General features: G+C 46.2%; 1 protein-coding gene across 3 annotated transcripts in view; it reads left to right on the forward strand.

The window, feature by feature from the left end:
* The window catches only part of MDN1 (midasin AAA ATPase 1), a 2,688,524-nt gene that overhangs the window by 403,062 nt on the left and 2,268,588 nt on the right, over positions 1–16,874 (forward strand). For all 3 annotated transcript variants that reach the window (XM_069606482.1, XM_069606484.1, XM_069606483.1), the window contains exon 20: positions 3,335–3,448. In XM_069606482.1, coding sequence (XP_069462583.1) covers positions 3,335–3,448 — 114 coding nt within the window. The remainder of the gene's footprint in view (positions 1–3,334; positions 3,449–16,874) is intronic.

A 16,874-nucleotide genomic window follows, 5' to 3' on the forward strand; every position in this document is an offset into this window, starting at 1 on the left:
GCACCATGTGCCGATCTATTTCAAGCCGGCTTCAGAAAACACTCAACCACGACAGTGAATATCATGCTGCTTAGCATAGCCAAAAGTAAAATCCTCGAAGGCACAAGTGTTCCTGGCGTTTATAGATCTAACGCAAGCCTTCTGCTTAGTGACAGAGCGAAGCTGTGGTCGAAGCTTTGGTCTTGGAACTTCCCGGAAACAATTCTTGCCCCATTAAAAGCACTCCACACAGCTACAACAATGAGGGTTAAATTGAACAAAAAGGGTTTTCTGTCAGCAGAGATGCCAACAAGCCGATGTGTAAAGCAAGGGTGCCCCCCTGGCCCCTGCTCTATTAATCGCATTCATCAGTGACCTGAAAGACTCCTGCTCGACCATCGGAGCATTCCCTCCAAAAATTGGGGTTGTCCTGGTGTCGCGACTGCTCTATGCCGATGAACTCACACTGCTGGTCCAAACCCAGATTGGCCAACAAAGGCAATTGAACAACCTGTCGCAATATATTGGCCAGATGAACTTGGAGATAAAATAAACCAAAACAAAGATCCTGATTTTGGAAAGCCAAAAAAATCTAACATTTTCCACTGGAACGTTGGAAATGGCCAAATTGAAACAGTGAGTAGCAACAGATACCTGGGAGCAATGATCGACAGTACAACTTCTGAAATGAGCATGCAAAGATACCTCTGGACCAAAACCCGCTGCCTGACAACGCAGGCTTGAGTGCTAGACAAGAAATGTGGCCGCTTCTCCCTAATTGCCAATACTCAAGTTCTATAAAGCAAAAGTAGTCCCTGCCTTAACATATGGCAGAGACGCCATGCCAATGATCCCTGATGACTTATGGCAAAAAATAGAGGGATTCTTCTGGAGATCAGTGATGAATCTGCCAAAATCAACCCAGATTGTAGCCATCGCGAGAGGACTAGGCCTCCTCTCTCTTAAAGCTACAGTCGACTTCAGCAGCATTTCCCTATTCAGGAAAACTATACTCCCGGACGCTCTGCCTCTGTACAAACTGATTGACATTGAAACCATAGGAGGAGGCTGCAAAATGCTTAAGAACTGGACAATACAGAAAAGAAATCTGCTTGATTTAATTGTGTGCACAGAAGACTACCTCATTTCAAGTTCAGTTCAGTTGGACTGGATCACCACTCTGTAAAGAGCAAACAAAAAAAGCTATCTCACCTACCTCTTTTTACAACGAGACAACGCAACTTTTCCGGACAAGCCACTGAGGCACATCTTCTGAAGAGCACGCTTCAATCTTCTGCTCACAAATGAAATCCTCTGGTGGAGGCCAAAATCCTGCAGGCTGTGTAAAAACAGTGAGCAGACTGAGTCGGTTCATCATCTTTTACTGACGTGTATCAGACAAGTGTATTTACGCCCAGTGCTAGCAGACTATACTTCTAGAGAAGAAGACTAATGGCAACGATTGATGAGTGTAAAAAAAAAAAAAAAACTTCTTGGAGAACTGCTACGGCAAAGATTTTACAAGCCGCACTGGAGTAATGTAATCAAACACACACAAATCACAATGTCAACTCTGTCTGAGCCAAGCATGCGGATACATGTTTCGACCTGAACGCTGGAAGCTGCATCCACTCAGTGCTCAAAACAAACTAATTGGGGGCAACCAAGCACTCCCAACAGCATACAGAAAGGCCTGGCACTTGAAGACCAATCTTGTAAAATAAAGTAATCTTGATACACACAAGTGAAAAAAAAGGGGGATAACTAGGTATCCCTTTGGTACTCCACTGAAGGTGGTGTGTGCCAATCTCTAAGACTATAAAGGTTTGGGAGTGATACAAAGTATCTCTCTCTCTCTCCTTTAAAAAATGTGGTATCTTGAGGATATAAAAAAAATCTTAGAGGACCCTGTGCTGCAGTAGTAAAACACAGATGCCTTTTTAAGAGCTATGGAACAGACCGACTCCATAGTGCAGGTAGAATACAAAGAATAGAGTTCCAAAAGATAGGGCCCACAAGATTTAATGAGTGGAAAAAGGCTCCACTCGTGCAGGATTGAAAGGAAAAGGTCCAGAAGTCCAGCAAAAGTACTCCGTGTCTCATTAGGAGAGGGGATGAAGCATAAAAATGATGAATCTCCTGAACACCTTCTCAGACACTCTGGATCCTCATCGGGGATTACAGAGGATTCCTGACGACGACAAACCTTCCACAGAGTTCGTTCTCACCTAGAATGCCAAGGGAAGACCTCAAATAACAAGCATACGTAAAAATGGCGAAAAAGGAACCCACCTTTCTAGCAGAATGGTGGCCCTTCTGTGCACTACCGAGGCTGAATTAACAGCCTATGAGTAATAAGTCTAAAAAGTCACTAAGGTAAAACGACTACCACCTGCCATTCAAGTAAACTTGCAATTGTAAAAAGAATGCTATGGGTAAGTAAGCAAGGGGATGGATTGTCGTCGTTCCCCACCCCCCAGCGCTCCACATCAGATGTGGGGTGTGCTGGCTCACTATATAAAATGGAAAGGGGATGAAAATCCCTCTTTACCCCTTGGCAACAATAGTTCACCCAAGTACATTAAAGTGAAATTAACACGCAAGCCCAAAGGGGCAACACAGCCTAAACCCAAAAGTTATAGGAAATTATAACTCCAATCAAACACTATGGAGAGACATAAAAAGATCACCCATGAAATGAGTAAAAGACTAGGTGAGGGTGGAAAAAGATTCCCCTTCACTTAGTAACGAGGGAAAATAATCACCAAGTCCAAGCAAAAGCTTCTGGGGTTGACACAGGAAGTTTTATCCCAAATAAGAAAATCTTACCTAAGTTTTTCATAGACCTTAGTGTTGGTATAAATATACATGATTATTTTTAGTATTGTGTATTATTTTGACCTGATGGTTATTATGCTTTGTTTTAGGGTGCTTTATAAATCGCAAACAAAATACTAAAAAATAAAATTCTGACTTAAAGAATGTTTCTCAGTACATCGGTGTGAATTTCCCAGAGATGTGTGTACCATTTTGACCTTTTGTGTCAACCTACTACCCCTGCCTGAGTGTTAAGCCTTGTGTGAATGATAGTTACTTTGAGAGGTTTTGCATCCCTTTCTTTTCAGTGTTTTTAAGCCTCCCAAAAGGGTTAGTGCTTTCAATAGAGGATAGTACAGAAACCGCCTTAACTACAAGATCATTCCTTGTTTTTTTCCTTTTAAATGTCCTCTGATGAGGAATCATTCATGAGGTGTGCTATTGAAATATTTAATCTCTTGGCAGCATTTGGTATGTCTAGGGAATTAATTCAAATGTTAACCTTCATTTTCTTAAACCAGTGTGCATTTTCTTTTAGATTTACTGAATTATATGTAGATGAACTGGAAGATGAAAACGATCTACGAATTCTTGTAGCAGATTACTTGAAAGGACTAAATGTTGGCAAAAACCTGATCCAAGGAATTATCAGGTAGTGTATATTGTAAAAGAAAACGCAGCATTGTGCTCTTTATACATCTGTTAATTTGGAGTTCATAAGAGACATACATTCAATGTTTGAGCACCCAGAGCAAAAATTACAGGAGTTGAGCGTAAGGAGGGGATGAGGCTGGTGGTAATGAGGGAGTACTGAGTGGAATCAGTTTGAATTTTGTTTGGTTGGGGAGGTGCCACGTTCACAGGTAAATATTCATTTCTGTCACCAATCAACTTTTTTAGTAGTGTTGTACACAATGCAGTATTTGTAATTGGGGGTTTTTGTTCTGGGTGCAGCTGCTTATCCCAGCAACCTGAATAAGACTCCTGTTGGTCCGGTGTCGCTAGTGTGTTGTTTTAGGGAAGGACCAGTCTCCTCCTTCCCTTGGTTACAAAATGACAGTCGATTGGTAGACACTTTGACTGCGCCACCTCCGTAAATAATTGAAATCTAGTCACACTTGCTTTGGTAGTTTTGGAGCAATTTATTATTAACTCACCCCCATTGCCCATTAATTGTTGACATGTGTTTCAGCCTCTCGGGGGGCCTTTTTCAAAACAATAACTTTTTTGTGGGCAAATGAATTCCTAATTGGTACTTTCTTAAGTATATTCCACAAATGATAAACACAAAATAACATGCATAGCATAAATGAAACCATGTGTTTGAGGGAAAAGATGGAATAGGATTGTAGTAAAAAATGTGGTACGATAACATATTAACATACGCATGTAAGCATACAGATATGCATAATATCATATAGTTATTTGTGGAAATAGAAAAAGAAAAAAATGAGAAGAAAAGATAATGATCTTATGAAAAATATGCACGTTTAAACCTCATGATTCCGTTCCACCCAAAATTCCAAAACGCGTACTTTTCCTCATTTCTAAATTGTAAACATTGTTCTGTTATTCTAAATAAAAATATAATTTTGACCTTTTGATAGCTCAAATACGAAGTCTTAACAGTAACGTTGCTAAATCATGCTCCTGCACATTTTTACCAATTTCAAATACCATTCAATAAGGTATTTTCAACGTATCTAGTGTGGTTATTGTATGGATAAAATGTCCAAGTCATCGTGCTTCTACACATGTTTGTTCCCTATTTTAGATAACATTCACTAATGTGTTTGCACAGCATCTGGTATATTTATTCACTTTTAAAATCCGTTTTTGGAGAGAAATGAAATTAATGGCTTACTGGGTTTCCATCTCACAAAATTCATGGGTTAATCCCTGTGAAATAAAGAAAAGGTTTGTATGTGTTGAACTGCTATTGACTAAAGTTCCTATGTTAATGCTAATCACGTCCCCTCGCCCCTGCTTAACACGCTTATAACTTCGGCCGTGTTCAATTCTCCGCTGGCCCGTGTGTTCGTTCAATACAGTCTCCATTTACAAATACAATGCCAAGGTAGGGAATGTGGATGTGTAAATCTGTCCTCCAGTCATCGCTTACCTTAATTTCGGCGTTGTGACACTATCCCTCGCGTCGGTGTCTGGCTGATGGAAAACAGTGTCCTGCGTGCACAGAGTTGTTTATCTGTTACCACTGTTATCCTGCAACGGGCCCTTCCCAACTTCAGACCCCCACGCCCTCTGCCTACGTTGCCTTGACTCGGACCACGGTTGGAAATCATGCTCGGTGTGTGACTCGCTGTCCTTGAAGGCGCTGAAGAACAGACTCGCCAGGTGGAGGGAGCTCTTCCACAGGTCGCTTCCAGAGGATCTCAAGAACTTCATGAAGCAGCTCTACCGACACCCGGGTCGAGGGTGTCGCACCTACTGGCCTGAGGAGCAGGATAGGCCTTGTGATCCACACGCAAGAGTCTTGGATGAGGCCGGGCCCAGCGGGCTGAGCAACACGTCAGACACGTGGCAAGCAGCTTGATAAAATGGCCTTCACGCCAGAAAGGGGCACCTGTCCGCCATTCCTCGAATTTGGCAAAGAACGAGTGTCAAGGTGGGACTGGCTTCAACCAGGTACATGGCCTACAGTCTACCCTTCATTTGCGCAGGGCAACTTTCCTTTGCGTCCATATGGACATGGTATGCAGCGGGCCCAGCAGCCCCCCGCTACCCTCTCGGTACCCCCTGCCACCTCGTTGGTCATTGACGAGGTGCTCTTCGAGAAGTTTCTTGGCCTCATGAGGTCTCCTCACATGGGGCTTATCAAAGACGGTCAGGGAAGTCCTCTGTTAGGCAGAAACCTGTGCAGTTCCCTTAGGGACCACTGCAAAAGGCTTAAGACTACAGGTGTTGGCAGTAAACCCAATTGGTAGCAGTCTGCACCACCCAGATTTACCTGGTAGCTGTGGCTGAGCAGTCAGACTTCTCTCAAGAAGAGTTAGGCAGTATATAGAGTATGCACATTAGGTACAAAAATACAGTAGCACAAGCAAACACTGACCAGAGCTTTGGTATAAAAGTATATAATTATTTATTTAAAAACACACTTATAAAAATACACTGGCACTAATATGCCAAGCAAGTTCAAACACAGTCACTAGAAATATATACACCTCCCTGATTATTCGACAAGTCTTAGGAAAAGAATACCACTTATTATCAATACAGAGGTGAGCGCTTAACCAAGATGGCACTCCAATAATTATTTAAAAAGGGAAGGAAAAGGCAGAATTAGGAAAGCACACAATACCAACACTTAAAAGAACCACAGCAAGTCAGGAAAGGCAGAATCTACTGTAGAGCAAGAAAGTTCATAGGCCAGGCCCACTCTTGGAGAGAGCAAGGCGGAATGTGCCCAAGATCACACAGTTGAAGTACTCTTTAAAAGTCTTTGCAGATAGTTCAAAAAGGAGTTGGATCAGTTCAGAAAAGTTAGTTAACAGTTCCCAGGTCACCCCAGGATAGTCAAGGATTTACTGGACACCTTGAACAGTCTATTGCAAGGGAGACCAGGCGGGACACAGTACCAGAAATGGTGAGAAAGCTCCAGCGGGGGCAGTTGTTAGTCGGTTCTTCGTCCAGGGGAAGAGAAGATCTCGGCGTGGAGGAAAGCTGGAGGTCGTTGCACTGCCAGGGAAGAAACCAGCCGCGGAGTTTCCCGGTTAAAAGGTACTACCCTTTGATTCGCGGTAGTGGTGAAGCGTGGCTATCCGGCCACCGGGATGCTTGGCACGGGCGATTCGACCACAAGATGATCCAGGAAGGCGAAAAAAGGGCGAACTGGTTAACCCCACCAGTTCAAAGGAAGAAGACTCTCTAGGATGAAGATCTTCTCTGTCGTCGGGAAGTGGTAAGGCCGTTCAGCAGGGCTCCACCAGTGGTGTCGTCATTGCAGGTCGGCTCAGCTTCTCCCTCTTCGGATTCTTTAGGTCCTGTGGCGATTTCCGAAGTTCCAGTCCCCAAAGCCCTGCTTTTATGCAGAAAACCCCCATTCACCAGTCCTAGCTGTCACTCGAACATGCTAAGTGCCACTGGGCCAATCGCACAAGAGTGCGACTTGAGTTGCCGAGGCAACTCAGTCCAGGATGCCTATTTCCCCCCTCCCACACATCCTGTAGACCCAGACAGAGTGGCACCACTTTTGGAGGCTTCTGTGCAGAAGCCCACCAAAAGTGGAACAAAGGGCTCGACTTGGATTGGAGTTACAGAGGTGAACACAAACGCCATTTAAAACAGTCCTGGCAAAAAGACCCAACCGGGGAATAAATATTAAATAAATAACCTGGCGGTATCTTTAACATTGCACCAAAAAAGTGGTGCGTTTAAAATGAATGGGAAAATCCCATAGGAAATATTCCGGTGGAATATTTCGCCTGGTAACCATTGCCACCAGCCAGAAACTCGAAGAGGGGGGGGGGGGGACTGCACATTGCCCCCTCGAAAAACAGACCCACGGGCAATCTAATTACCCCTACCAGTACTGCCACAATATGATGGTTTGTATTGGTTCTGTTCACAATTTAAGACTAGTAAAGTCAATGGTGACTTTACATGCCCTGGGAGACAGTAGTCAGTCCCAGGGAATGGAGTCTGTTTGGGGGTCACTATGACCCCCCTGTGTACTGCACTGAGGGTGCTGTGTAACACACATCCCAAAAACACATGAATCCCTACGGAGTAAAAGACCCCATAGCCCATAAAACACATTACAAAGTCAAATGACATTCTCAAATCATGCCTAAGAGTGGGAGAAATAGTCTCCCTCTAAGCAGGAGAAAAAAATAAACCCCAAAAATCCAGCAAAGCTGCTGGGGGACTCACTAGGTTTGGGAAATTAGCCTATACAGAGAATTCTCCATAACATCCTCCCACCATGCTAACGGCACCACAGACACCTCCATCGGGTCCCTGTGCCCCCAGCCTCCATCGCCTCCTCCAAAAGATCCTCCAGATCCACAGGATACAGACGAGGAGGAGGATCCGGACACGCCATCCTCAGCCAAGGCCTTCCCTGAATGTCTTGCTGGCCTGGCGGAGTACCTGGGCCTCCCCCAACCCGAGGTCGAACAGCCGGCAGAGGCGGTTCTGGCTGAAGTCCTCACTAGACGCCCCTCTGCCAACAGGGGGGATTCCCCTGTAAACCGATGTAGTCTCCCTGGCCAAGAAGGGTTTGTTCAAGCCCCACTCAGTCCAGCCGTCAACCGACGCCTGGACGCCAAGTACTGGCAGATGGAGTGGGGATACACTCTTGCTCTCGACCCATCCTTATAGGCGCGTTATAAATGCCATATCATATTCTCAGCCACACTACTCATTGATTGCTGCGGCATCACTATACTCCAAGCCTCAGCTGCCTCCTCTGCGGCGCTGCTAGGCAAGGAGGAAAATATCTCGGGGGCGTACGGCAAGAAAATCTACTCCAACACCTCCTTGCACATGCGTCAGGCCAACGCAGATGCCATGCTGGCTGCCGACAACCAACAGTTATGGTGGGAAATTGTAGACAGCTTCCCGGAACGCCCCACCCAATGCCAATCATGTTTTAAGGTGGGGCTAGCGGAAGCCAAGCCCGTGGCGCATGACCTCATGGAATCCACAGTGGCTCATATGGATACCTAAGGCCATGACATCTGCATTGCCACGGACATGAGAACAGCCTGGCTCCAGACAACGAAATTCAACCATGATGTCCAGGAGCGTATTCTAGATCTACCGTTCGAAGGGGGAGGAGGGGGGACCTCTTCTACAGACGAACTGGACAAAAAGAATAACGGCTCACAAACGGCGAAGTCTTTATCCATTCTTACAAAGACCACGCCCAAATAGTACACCCAATCTCAGCAGCGCTTGGAAAAGGGCTGTACACATGGAGGGTTCCAGGAACGGAGGTCCAGGCCGCCAGACCACTCGCCGTCTCTGAACAGGCACAAACAACAAAAAGGGGTGGGGGGCAGGGCTTTTTCCAGTCCCCCTCCTCAGTCTCTGAGGGAAAGAAGGCAGGACACGCCCCTTCGGGTCCACGTGTCTCCAGTGGGGGGCAGGCTTGCTCTCCATGCACAATTATGGCGCCAGAATTTTCCGGACCCCTGGATTCTCTCTGTAGTATCCACAGGGTACTGCCTTCCTATCCCAGCCTCTCCTGCCTCTGCCCCTCCACAGGTTGGGACAGCAACTCTTTTGGCGGAGATCTGGTTGCTCATAGAGAGCCAGGCAGTGGAGGAAGTCCCATCCTCCCAGCGAGGCTGTGGCTTCTACTCCAGGATTATTGCCATTCAGAAGAACCATGCGGGCCTGAGAGTTGTGCTGGATCTTTCCACCCTCAACCTCTCCCTACTCCTGCAAAAATTCAAGATGGTTACACCAGCTTTTATAGCAGAGACATTGGACCAGGGAGACTGGATGTGCTCCCTGGACCTGAAGGACGCGTACCTACACGTCCCTATTTGGCAGCCACATCGCTCTTTCCTACGGTTCAGGATCATGGGCTACCATTTCCAATACAAGGTCCTTCCATTTGGCCTCAACTCGGCCCCCAGGGTCTTCACCAGACTCATGAACGCTGTGGCGGCCCTCCTCAGAGCGCAGGGCCTCCACATCTACCCATACCTCGATGACCGGCTGGTCAGGGCTACAGCTCCGGAAGCAGTTCGCCAGTCTTCGCATGCCCTTATGAACACACTGCACAACCTGGGCTTCTTGCTCAACCTCAAGAAGTCACTGCTGCACCCACGCAAACTCGGACATTCCTGGGACTCATTTGGGACACATGCTCCAAGGGTTTTCCAGTCGGAAGACAAAATCTTGGCCATCCAGAGGGCCTCCGCCCACTTCCTCAGCAGAGAGGGGACCTAGGCATGGTGGTACCAACATCTCCTGGGTCTACTGGCGGCGGTCTTGTTGGCTGTGCACACGAGACTGAGGATGAGAAGGATTCGGCTGCACTTCGCGGCCTCATGGAATCGGGAGCGGGTCTCGCAATCCGAGATGATCAACGTTCCTCCGTCTCTCCACCTGGACCTAACTTGGTGGTCCATGGACTGCAACCTACAGAGGGGCAAGCCCTTTCGGCCGCCCTCTCCGCAGGCCACCATCACCGCAGACTCCTAGCTCAAGGGCTGGGGAGCCACCCTGGATATCTCTCGGTCCACGGCACCTGGACTCGACAGGAGCAGGAATACCACATCAATTGGCTGGAGCTGAATGCCATCTGGCTAGCGCTCAGCATTCCTACCACTTCTCAAGGGAAATGGTATCCTCATCCAGACAGACAACTCGACCGGCATGTACTACATCAACAAGCAGGGAGGCACCAGATCCCCTCTTCTGTGCAGACTGGCAATCGGCAGGTGGGAGTGGGCCCTGGAAAACAACCTCTCCCTCACGGTAGTCCACCTCCCAGGGGGAATCCAACCTGGAGGCGGACAGGCTCAGCAGGTTGGGAGCAGACAATTGCGAGTAGCAGCTAAACAACCTCCTTATTCGGATCTTAAACAGGTGGGGTCATCCCCAGGTGCATCTCTTTGCCACCTGGCACAAGAAGTGCCCTCAGTTTGCCTCCTGGCATGAACAGCACATCTTCTGGCGCAGCAGGGGGGTAGGGTTATCCACCCCGCCCCACCCCACAGAAACTAGCCCTCACAGCGTGGTACTTGAGCAGTTAACGCTGCAGCACCTCAGCCTCTCAGGCTAATGTGGAAATCATACAGGACGCAAGGAGCAAGGCTACCAGGGCGCAGTATAAAAGTAAATGGACCAGATTCTGCCACTGGGCAGACTCCAAGGAAATTTACCCCCTGGCATGTACTTTGGTAGACGTGCACTTCTTTTCGGCGCACCTCGCCCACTCCTGGTGTGCAGGTGGACACTTGATGTACATACCTTGCAGCCATCAGGGCTTACAGGAACTCGGAGGAGGGGAGGATCTTCTCCTCCAATCCTATTGTCAAGCCACATTTGACAGGGCTCGCAAGGCTCTACCCGTTCATCAAGAGGCTATACCCCGTGTCGGACCTTAACATAGCCTTGGGCGCCCTTGCGCACAAACCGTTTGAGCCAATGGCGTCGGTGGACATCTGGCTTGTCACCATCAAGACGGCCTCACCTCGGCTCATGGAGTCGGCGAAAAACAGGCACTGGTCGCCTCTGAACCATATACTAACTTTCACAGGGACAAAGTAGTCCTGCGGCACACCCGGCATTTCTGCCCAAGGTGCTGTCTGCTTTCCACTTGAATGAGGAAATAGTCCTTCCTACATTCTTTGCCAATGCTAAGGACGAAGCACAGAGTGCTGCACCGCCTGGATTTCAGGCGTGCCCTGAAATATTACTTGGACAGGACAAAGGGCTTCCGCAAATGAGACGCCATGTTTGTCACTTTCGGAGGGTCAAGACCAGGCTATCGGGCAACCAAGGCCTCCATATCCCGCTGGATGGACTCGGCCATCAAAGAAGCGTACGAGTGCCCGGCCAACATGCACACCCACGCAGTCATGGCCAAGGCAACGGCCATCGCATTCGAGCGCCATGCCCCTTGGCAAGTCATAAGCAGGGCGGCCACTTGGGCCACCCCCTCGGCTTTCTGCAAGCTTGGGTGCCAGCTCTAGATCTGATGCGGCTTTCGCATAGGCGGTTCTCATGAACCTATTTGCTTAAGGAGGGTCTCCTCTCCACCCTGGGGCTACATTCAGTTGTAATCGCCCATACAGTATGGAGGAAAGGGGACAGGACGTCAGAGTAATTATAAGTTACTCACCGTTAGTCCCCTTTCCTCCATACGCCCCACCATCCTCCGCTCTAATAATACTGGTGTCATTAGGCAATGTTAATTCTATTGTCGACGCATCTATGGGGACTGAGGTGTGGTTGTGGAGTCATGGCAGCGCATGTTCCCAGGGCCGCAACCTAGTGTGCCTCTAAATTTAAAGGGAAGGTTTTTACTGGTGAAAAAATTGTGTTCCGTTCCTTAGAAGGGACGCCCATGCAGTATGGAGGAAAGGGGGCTAAAAAGGACTAAGAGTACTTTAGTCACTACGGTGAGTAATTAATAATCTTTTTGACTACATCAGTGTCCTGTGCCCTGAATTTTGGGGGTGGGATTGTATAGATTAAAGCATGAGAACGGCATGTCACATCTGCGTGAGCCAATATCAAAACATATAATTATCTCAATGTCCCAGCTCTGGCCATACATGCACAACTCCCTCTAGACTGCGAAAGCAGCAGTTTTCCACTAGAATGGGCTTGCTATGTAAGACCATTCTAGCTCTTGCCCTTAGAGGGTAGGAAGAAGGCCACATATCAATATGGCCAAAGGACAGGTAAAATAAATGTTGTGGCACTGCCATCGTAGAGTGCGAGGCACTATTTCTACCCATTTCACGTGATTGCAAAACTAGAAAGTTCAAAACACAGTGGAAAACTATCTGCTGTTACCAGCCCATCCAGGACACATTGTATTTGTAACCCAAAAATGTCATCAGAAAAATATAGGATACTGTTAAGATACTTTTTCTGAAGTCCAACTAAGGGCTTAGTAAAACCATTCAACTGAGACAGTACAAGAGTCCACTCTTAGTATAAGGCTGTACCACCTGAGTATATGGTAGACGGAGCAGCCAGGCTTATCTTACGAGGGAGAGGGGGCTGTAGCTTGATGCAAAGAAATTGTAGCATACATATGGCCCCAAAAAAAACTGAAACACTATGTATTGTAAAAAATAAAGGGTTTATTTAAATACAAGTAGGCCAAGATGAATCTTGGGTAAATAAATTCCATCACATTATATATAACCACAATTATAAAAACACAACACTATGCTAGTACACAGACCAAAGCATAGACCTTGTTCAGAATACCAAACAGTAATTCTAGAGAAGTCAGACCTTATCATACACATTTAGTATAGGCCTCATCTATTCATGGGGAGTAAAGCCATATTTTACTTACTGATTACATTCAGTAATACTAGGGTAGTAGACACTCTCAACAAATAAATCACATAATCAACCTACCCGGATACTTTTTCTGAATAGTAGAACACAGATTCAAGGAACAGTATATACCTAGAACTACATTTATGATCACACAGGTTAGTAAGACCTATGGTGTAATATTCAATTAGTTGCTTTTTAGCTCAGTGGAACTAAGACTAAAATGAGCAATAATTCTTTACACTAATTTAGGATTGCACCAGGCAGACCACGGTCAGCTACACCTCCAAAACACTTTTTAAGAATGGCACCCAGCTATTCTAGGCAGGTAAAACATAATGATGTAATATACTATTAGTTGCTTTCCATGGGAGTGGAACACAGACTGAGTTGAGCAATAACTCTTATTTTTAGGATGGCACACAGCTAACTCAAGGTAAATAAAACCTATATGCTTTCAAAAAGGGGCTACTAGCAACTTAAAGGTAGGTATTAACCTAAGACTGTTTTAGCATCTGTATTAAATAAACCAGGAAAAGCAAAACCCAATGTTACACTTTAAGAATGACTCAGTTATTCTAGGTAGGGAAAACTTAAGGCAGACCTATTCTAAACAGGCAAGACCCAGTTGTGACACGTCTACGCCTGTTCTTGTTGGTGAAGCCAACAGCATTACTTTTGGGAGTGAAGCACAGCCAACTCGCAGGTGAATACATTCACCTTATACTTTTCAGAATGGCACAACACACATTCAAGGTTAGTAAGACCTTTTTATAACTGCTCACTCGGTTAAAGTTGCCAACTAACTCTTTTACAAGTAAGTACTTTTCAAACACCTGTTATTCTTTTCAAGATCGAATCCTTTACTGATCCAGTCCTTCCCTAGGCTATGGCATGAGTTCATTGAGAGGCAGAAGAGGGCCCCTAGTGGTCTAGGTGCCAGCTGTGTAGTCAAGGTGAGATAGGTTTCTGTTTCAGGCCAAAGTCGGAGGTCCTTTGGAAGAATGTTCAAACAAGGAAGTAGTTCACTTTAAAGTTAGTTAGGGTCCAGGGGCTTGTGAGAATGCACCACAGAAGGACTCCAGCAGTAAGCTTGGGTTTACTGGATGAGAGGACTCCCAATAACTGAACATATCCCAAAAGCATTACAGAAATCACACAGGTTTAAGGTAAGTAAATGCCCCAGCCAACACAGTGCCTTAGCATGGAAGAAGAGTTGTACCAAGGAGACTTCAGGATCTGCAGCCAAATACCTGGTTGACGGATTCCTTTGTCCTGAAGATGGAAGACAGGACTTTGGAAGGGGTTTTGCAGCAGGGATCAACTGAGAAGGCTCCAGGCAAGAGTTTCTCGCGGCTGGATGCGGTTCTGTGCTTTTGGCACCCTTTTCAGGAGCCAGAAGAAGACAGAATATTTCCGTTTGGATTCTCTTCACTTGCAAGGCCCAGAACTTTTTTGCGACTTTTCGGACTAGATTGGTGGCATCCTGCAGGACCTCGCAAGACATAAAAGTTTCAGCTTGATTCGGAAGACCGTGCACCATGCACTGGCTCGAGGTCTGTTAGAGAGAATGCTCCTTTCTGTGCTAATTCTCTTCAACTTTAGAGACCCCTCGCTCCTTTGCTGGACTTTAGGACTTTTCGTTTTCACCCCCGAGTCAGTGAGACCTTTTTCGCACTTCAATGTGTTTTTACTTCATTTGGATTTTGTTTTTTCACTGTTTTTGGAGTCTGACAAACTCTATATGTATCTGCTTTTTGTATGGTCACACACAGCACCTTCAGTGTAGTGTCAGAGAAATCCTTTGAGATTTCTTATAAGGTTGAAATACCTTTTCTTGAGTGAACTACAGTTCTCACAAATAGTCAAGTGAAATGGACTTTACTTTCTTATAAGGTTGCATGGACGGACCACCATCTCATCCTTCTTGAAGTTAACATCAATCATGTAGTACCCAAAAAGTGCCCCATGGCACCAGCCTGCCTGACCAGAAACAAACACAACATTACTGCCGAGGCCCTATTACCCCTGGTCCTACCCACCCTTAACACACTATCAGACAATGCTGATCTAAATCTACTGATTGACACCTTCAATGACTCCATGGCCAATGCTATTGATACCATTGCACCACTGAAATTGCGCAAAGATAAACCAAGAGCTCATCTGAACTCGTGGTACACCCCCAAACTCAAGCTACTTAGAAAAAAGAAAGCTAAGGTACAACTCCTATGGAAAACCAATCCTTCAGCGGAAAATAAATCAAATCTTACAAATATATCTTCTTTATATAAAAGTGAGATAATTTGCACTAGAAAAGATGCCTATAATGTCAGGATAGATCAGGCAGGGTCCTGCACCAAAGAACTATTTAAAATTCTAAAAGAATTAGAAAATCCCAATCCACCTATAGACACCTGCTTGAAAGACAAACCTTGGTGCACCAGCATCCAATAAGCCCTTAACAACAAAATCACAGGATTCCAAACTAAAATTGAGGACAAACGTCATCAACTCTCGAGCAACAACTTTACCAGCCCTAGCTCACCAACGCCCATCGATACCAAGTCAGGCTTCACATTTAAGAAAGTAACTACTGTAGAAGTTCAAAAAATTATCACCTCCTTAAAACCCTTGAATTGCAAAGGGGAAAGTTGTCCTGCCCAGATCATAAAAGACGCAGCTTTTATGATCTATCCCCCTTCATCACCAAACTTATCAACCTGTTCTTCACCAATAACGTAGTCCCCAGCAACCTAAAACAATCTTGGGTTCTCCCGCTCTTAAAAAGTCACTAGACCCAGCCATACCCACCAATTACAGACCCTTCACCACAGTCCCATTCCTGTTATAAATCTTGGACAGTCGCCTACCTCCAAATTCAGGAGTATCTGGAATCCAACCAACTGCTAGGAATATGTCAATCTGGTTTCAGACCTCCACATGGAACAAACTGCCCTTGTTGACCTCAAAAGTCAGATTGATGAAATCAAAGACAAAGGTAATGCTGCTATCCTACTCCTCTTAGACCTCTCAGCGGCCTTCGACTTGGTCGATCACAAAATCCTCTGCAGCCACCTATCCACCGCAGCTCACTTCTCCTCCTCTGCCATCACATGGATACAATCCTTTTTGGCGAACAGAACCATGAGGGTTTTCTCTACAACAGCTGCAGCAGACCCCATCCCTATCGCATGCGGAGTCCCACAAGGCTCTTGTGTCTCCCCTACTTTGTATAACATATTTACCAAGCCACTATTTGACAAACTGGACCATCTGGGTGTCCCTTACACCAATTATGCAGATGACACCCAGATACTCCTCCATCACAGGCAACTACAATGCGGATGTCACCCGGATTAATGAAATCTTCTCCATCATTCAGGCATGGGTGGCCTCTCATGGGCTATGCCTGAATGATGAGAAGACGGAGCTGCTCCTCGTCGGCTCTCCTAATAACTTGTCAAAACTCAGCCCTAACTACAATAACATCAATGGTCACACCATCCCCATTGCTAAGTGTCAAAACCCTTGGCTTTTAGCTTGATGCCAACACTAACTTCTCCAAACAAACCAACATGGCCGCCTCAGCCTCTGCCTACACTGGCAAGCTAATTAGGGCCAGTAGACCCTTCCTTTCATCTAACAGTTGCCTCACTCTCGCCAGAGCCCTCATACAGTCCAAATTGGACTATTGCAATAGCCTGTACCTAGGTGCTAACCAATTTATAATTAACAAACTACAGATACTTAAAAATGACACACTACGCGCAGCACTCAACATCCCAGGGCGAGAGCACATCTCTACTGCTAGGAAATCGTGCAAATGGCTCTCCACACGACAAGAAAGTGACTTGAGAACCATTTCTCCAGCGTGGGGTCTGGCATGGATTCACATGCTCATGAATATTCCCCGTCGTCAGGCTGGGAATCCTTGGTAAAGAAAAATCGGTGTCAGTTTTGTTTCTGATCTGTCTCTTAGTAGTAACCAATCACTGGACTCTGGGTCATACTGCCCCAGCCAATGACTTCCCTCTCCCTAAGGCCCGTCCTTGGCATCCATTCTCAGATTTTTC

This window comes from Ambystoma mexicanum, chromosome 4p (assembly GCF_040938575.1).
Source record: "Ambystoma mexicanum isolate Mex_15411 chromosome 4p, UKY_AmexF1_1, whole genome shotgun sequence".
In the NCBI taxonomy this organism is placed as follows: Eukaryota; Metazoa; Chordata; class Amphibia; order Caudata; family Ambystomatidae; genus Ambystoma; species Ambystoma mexicanum.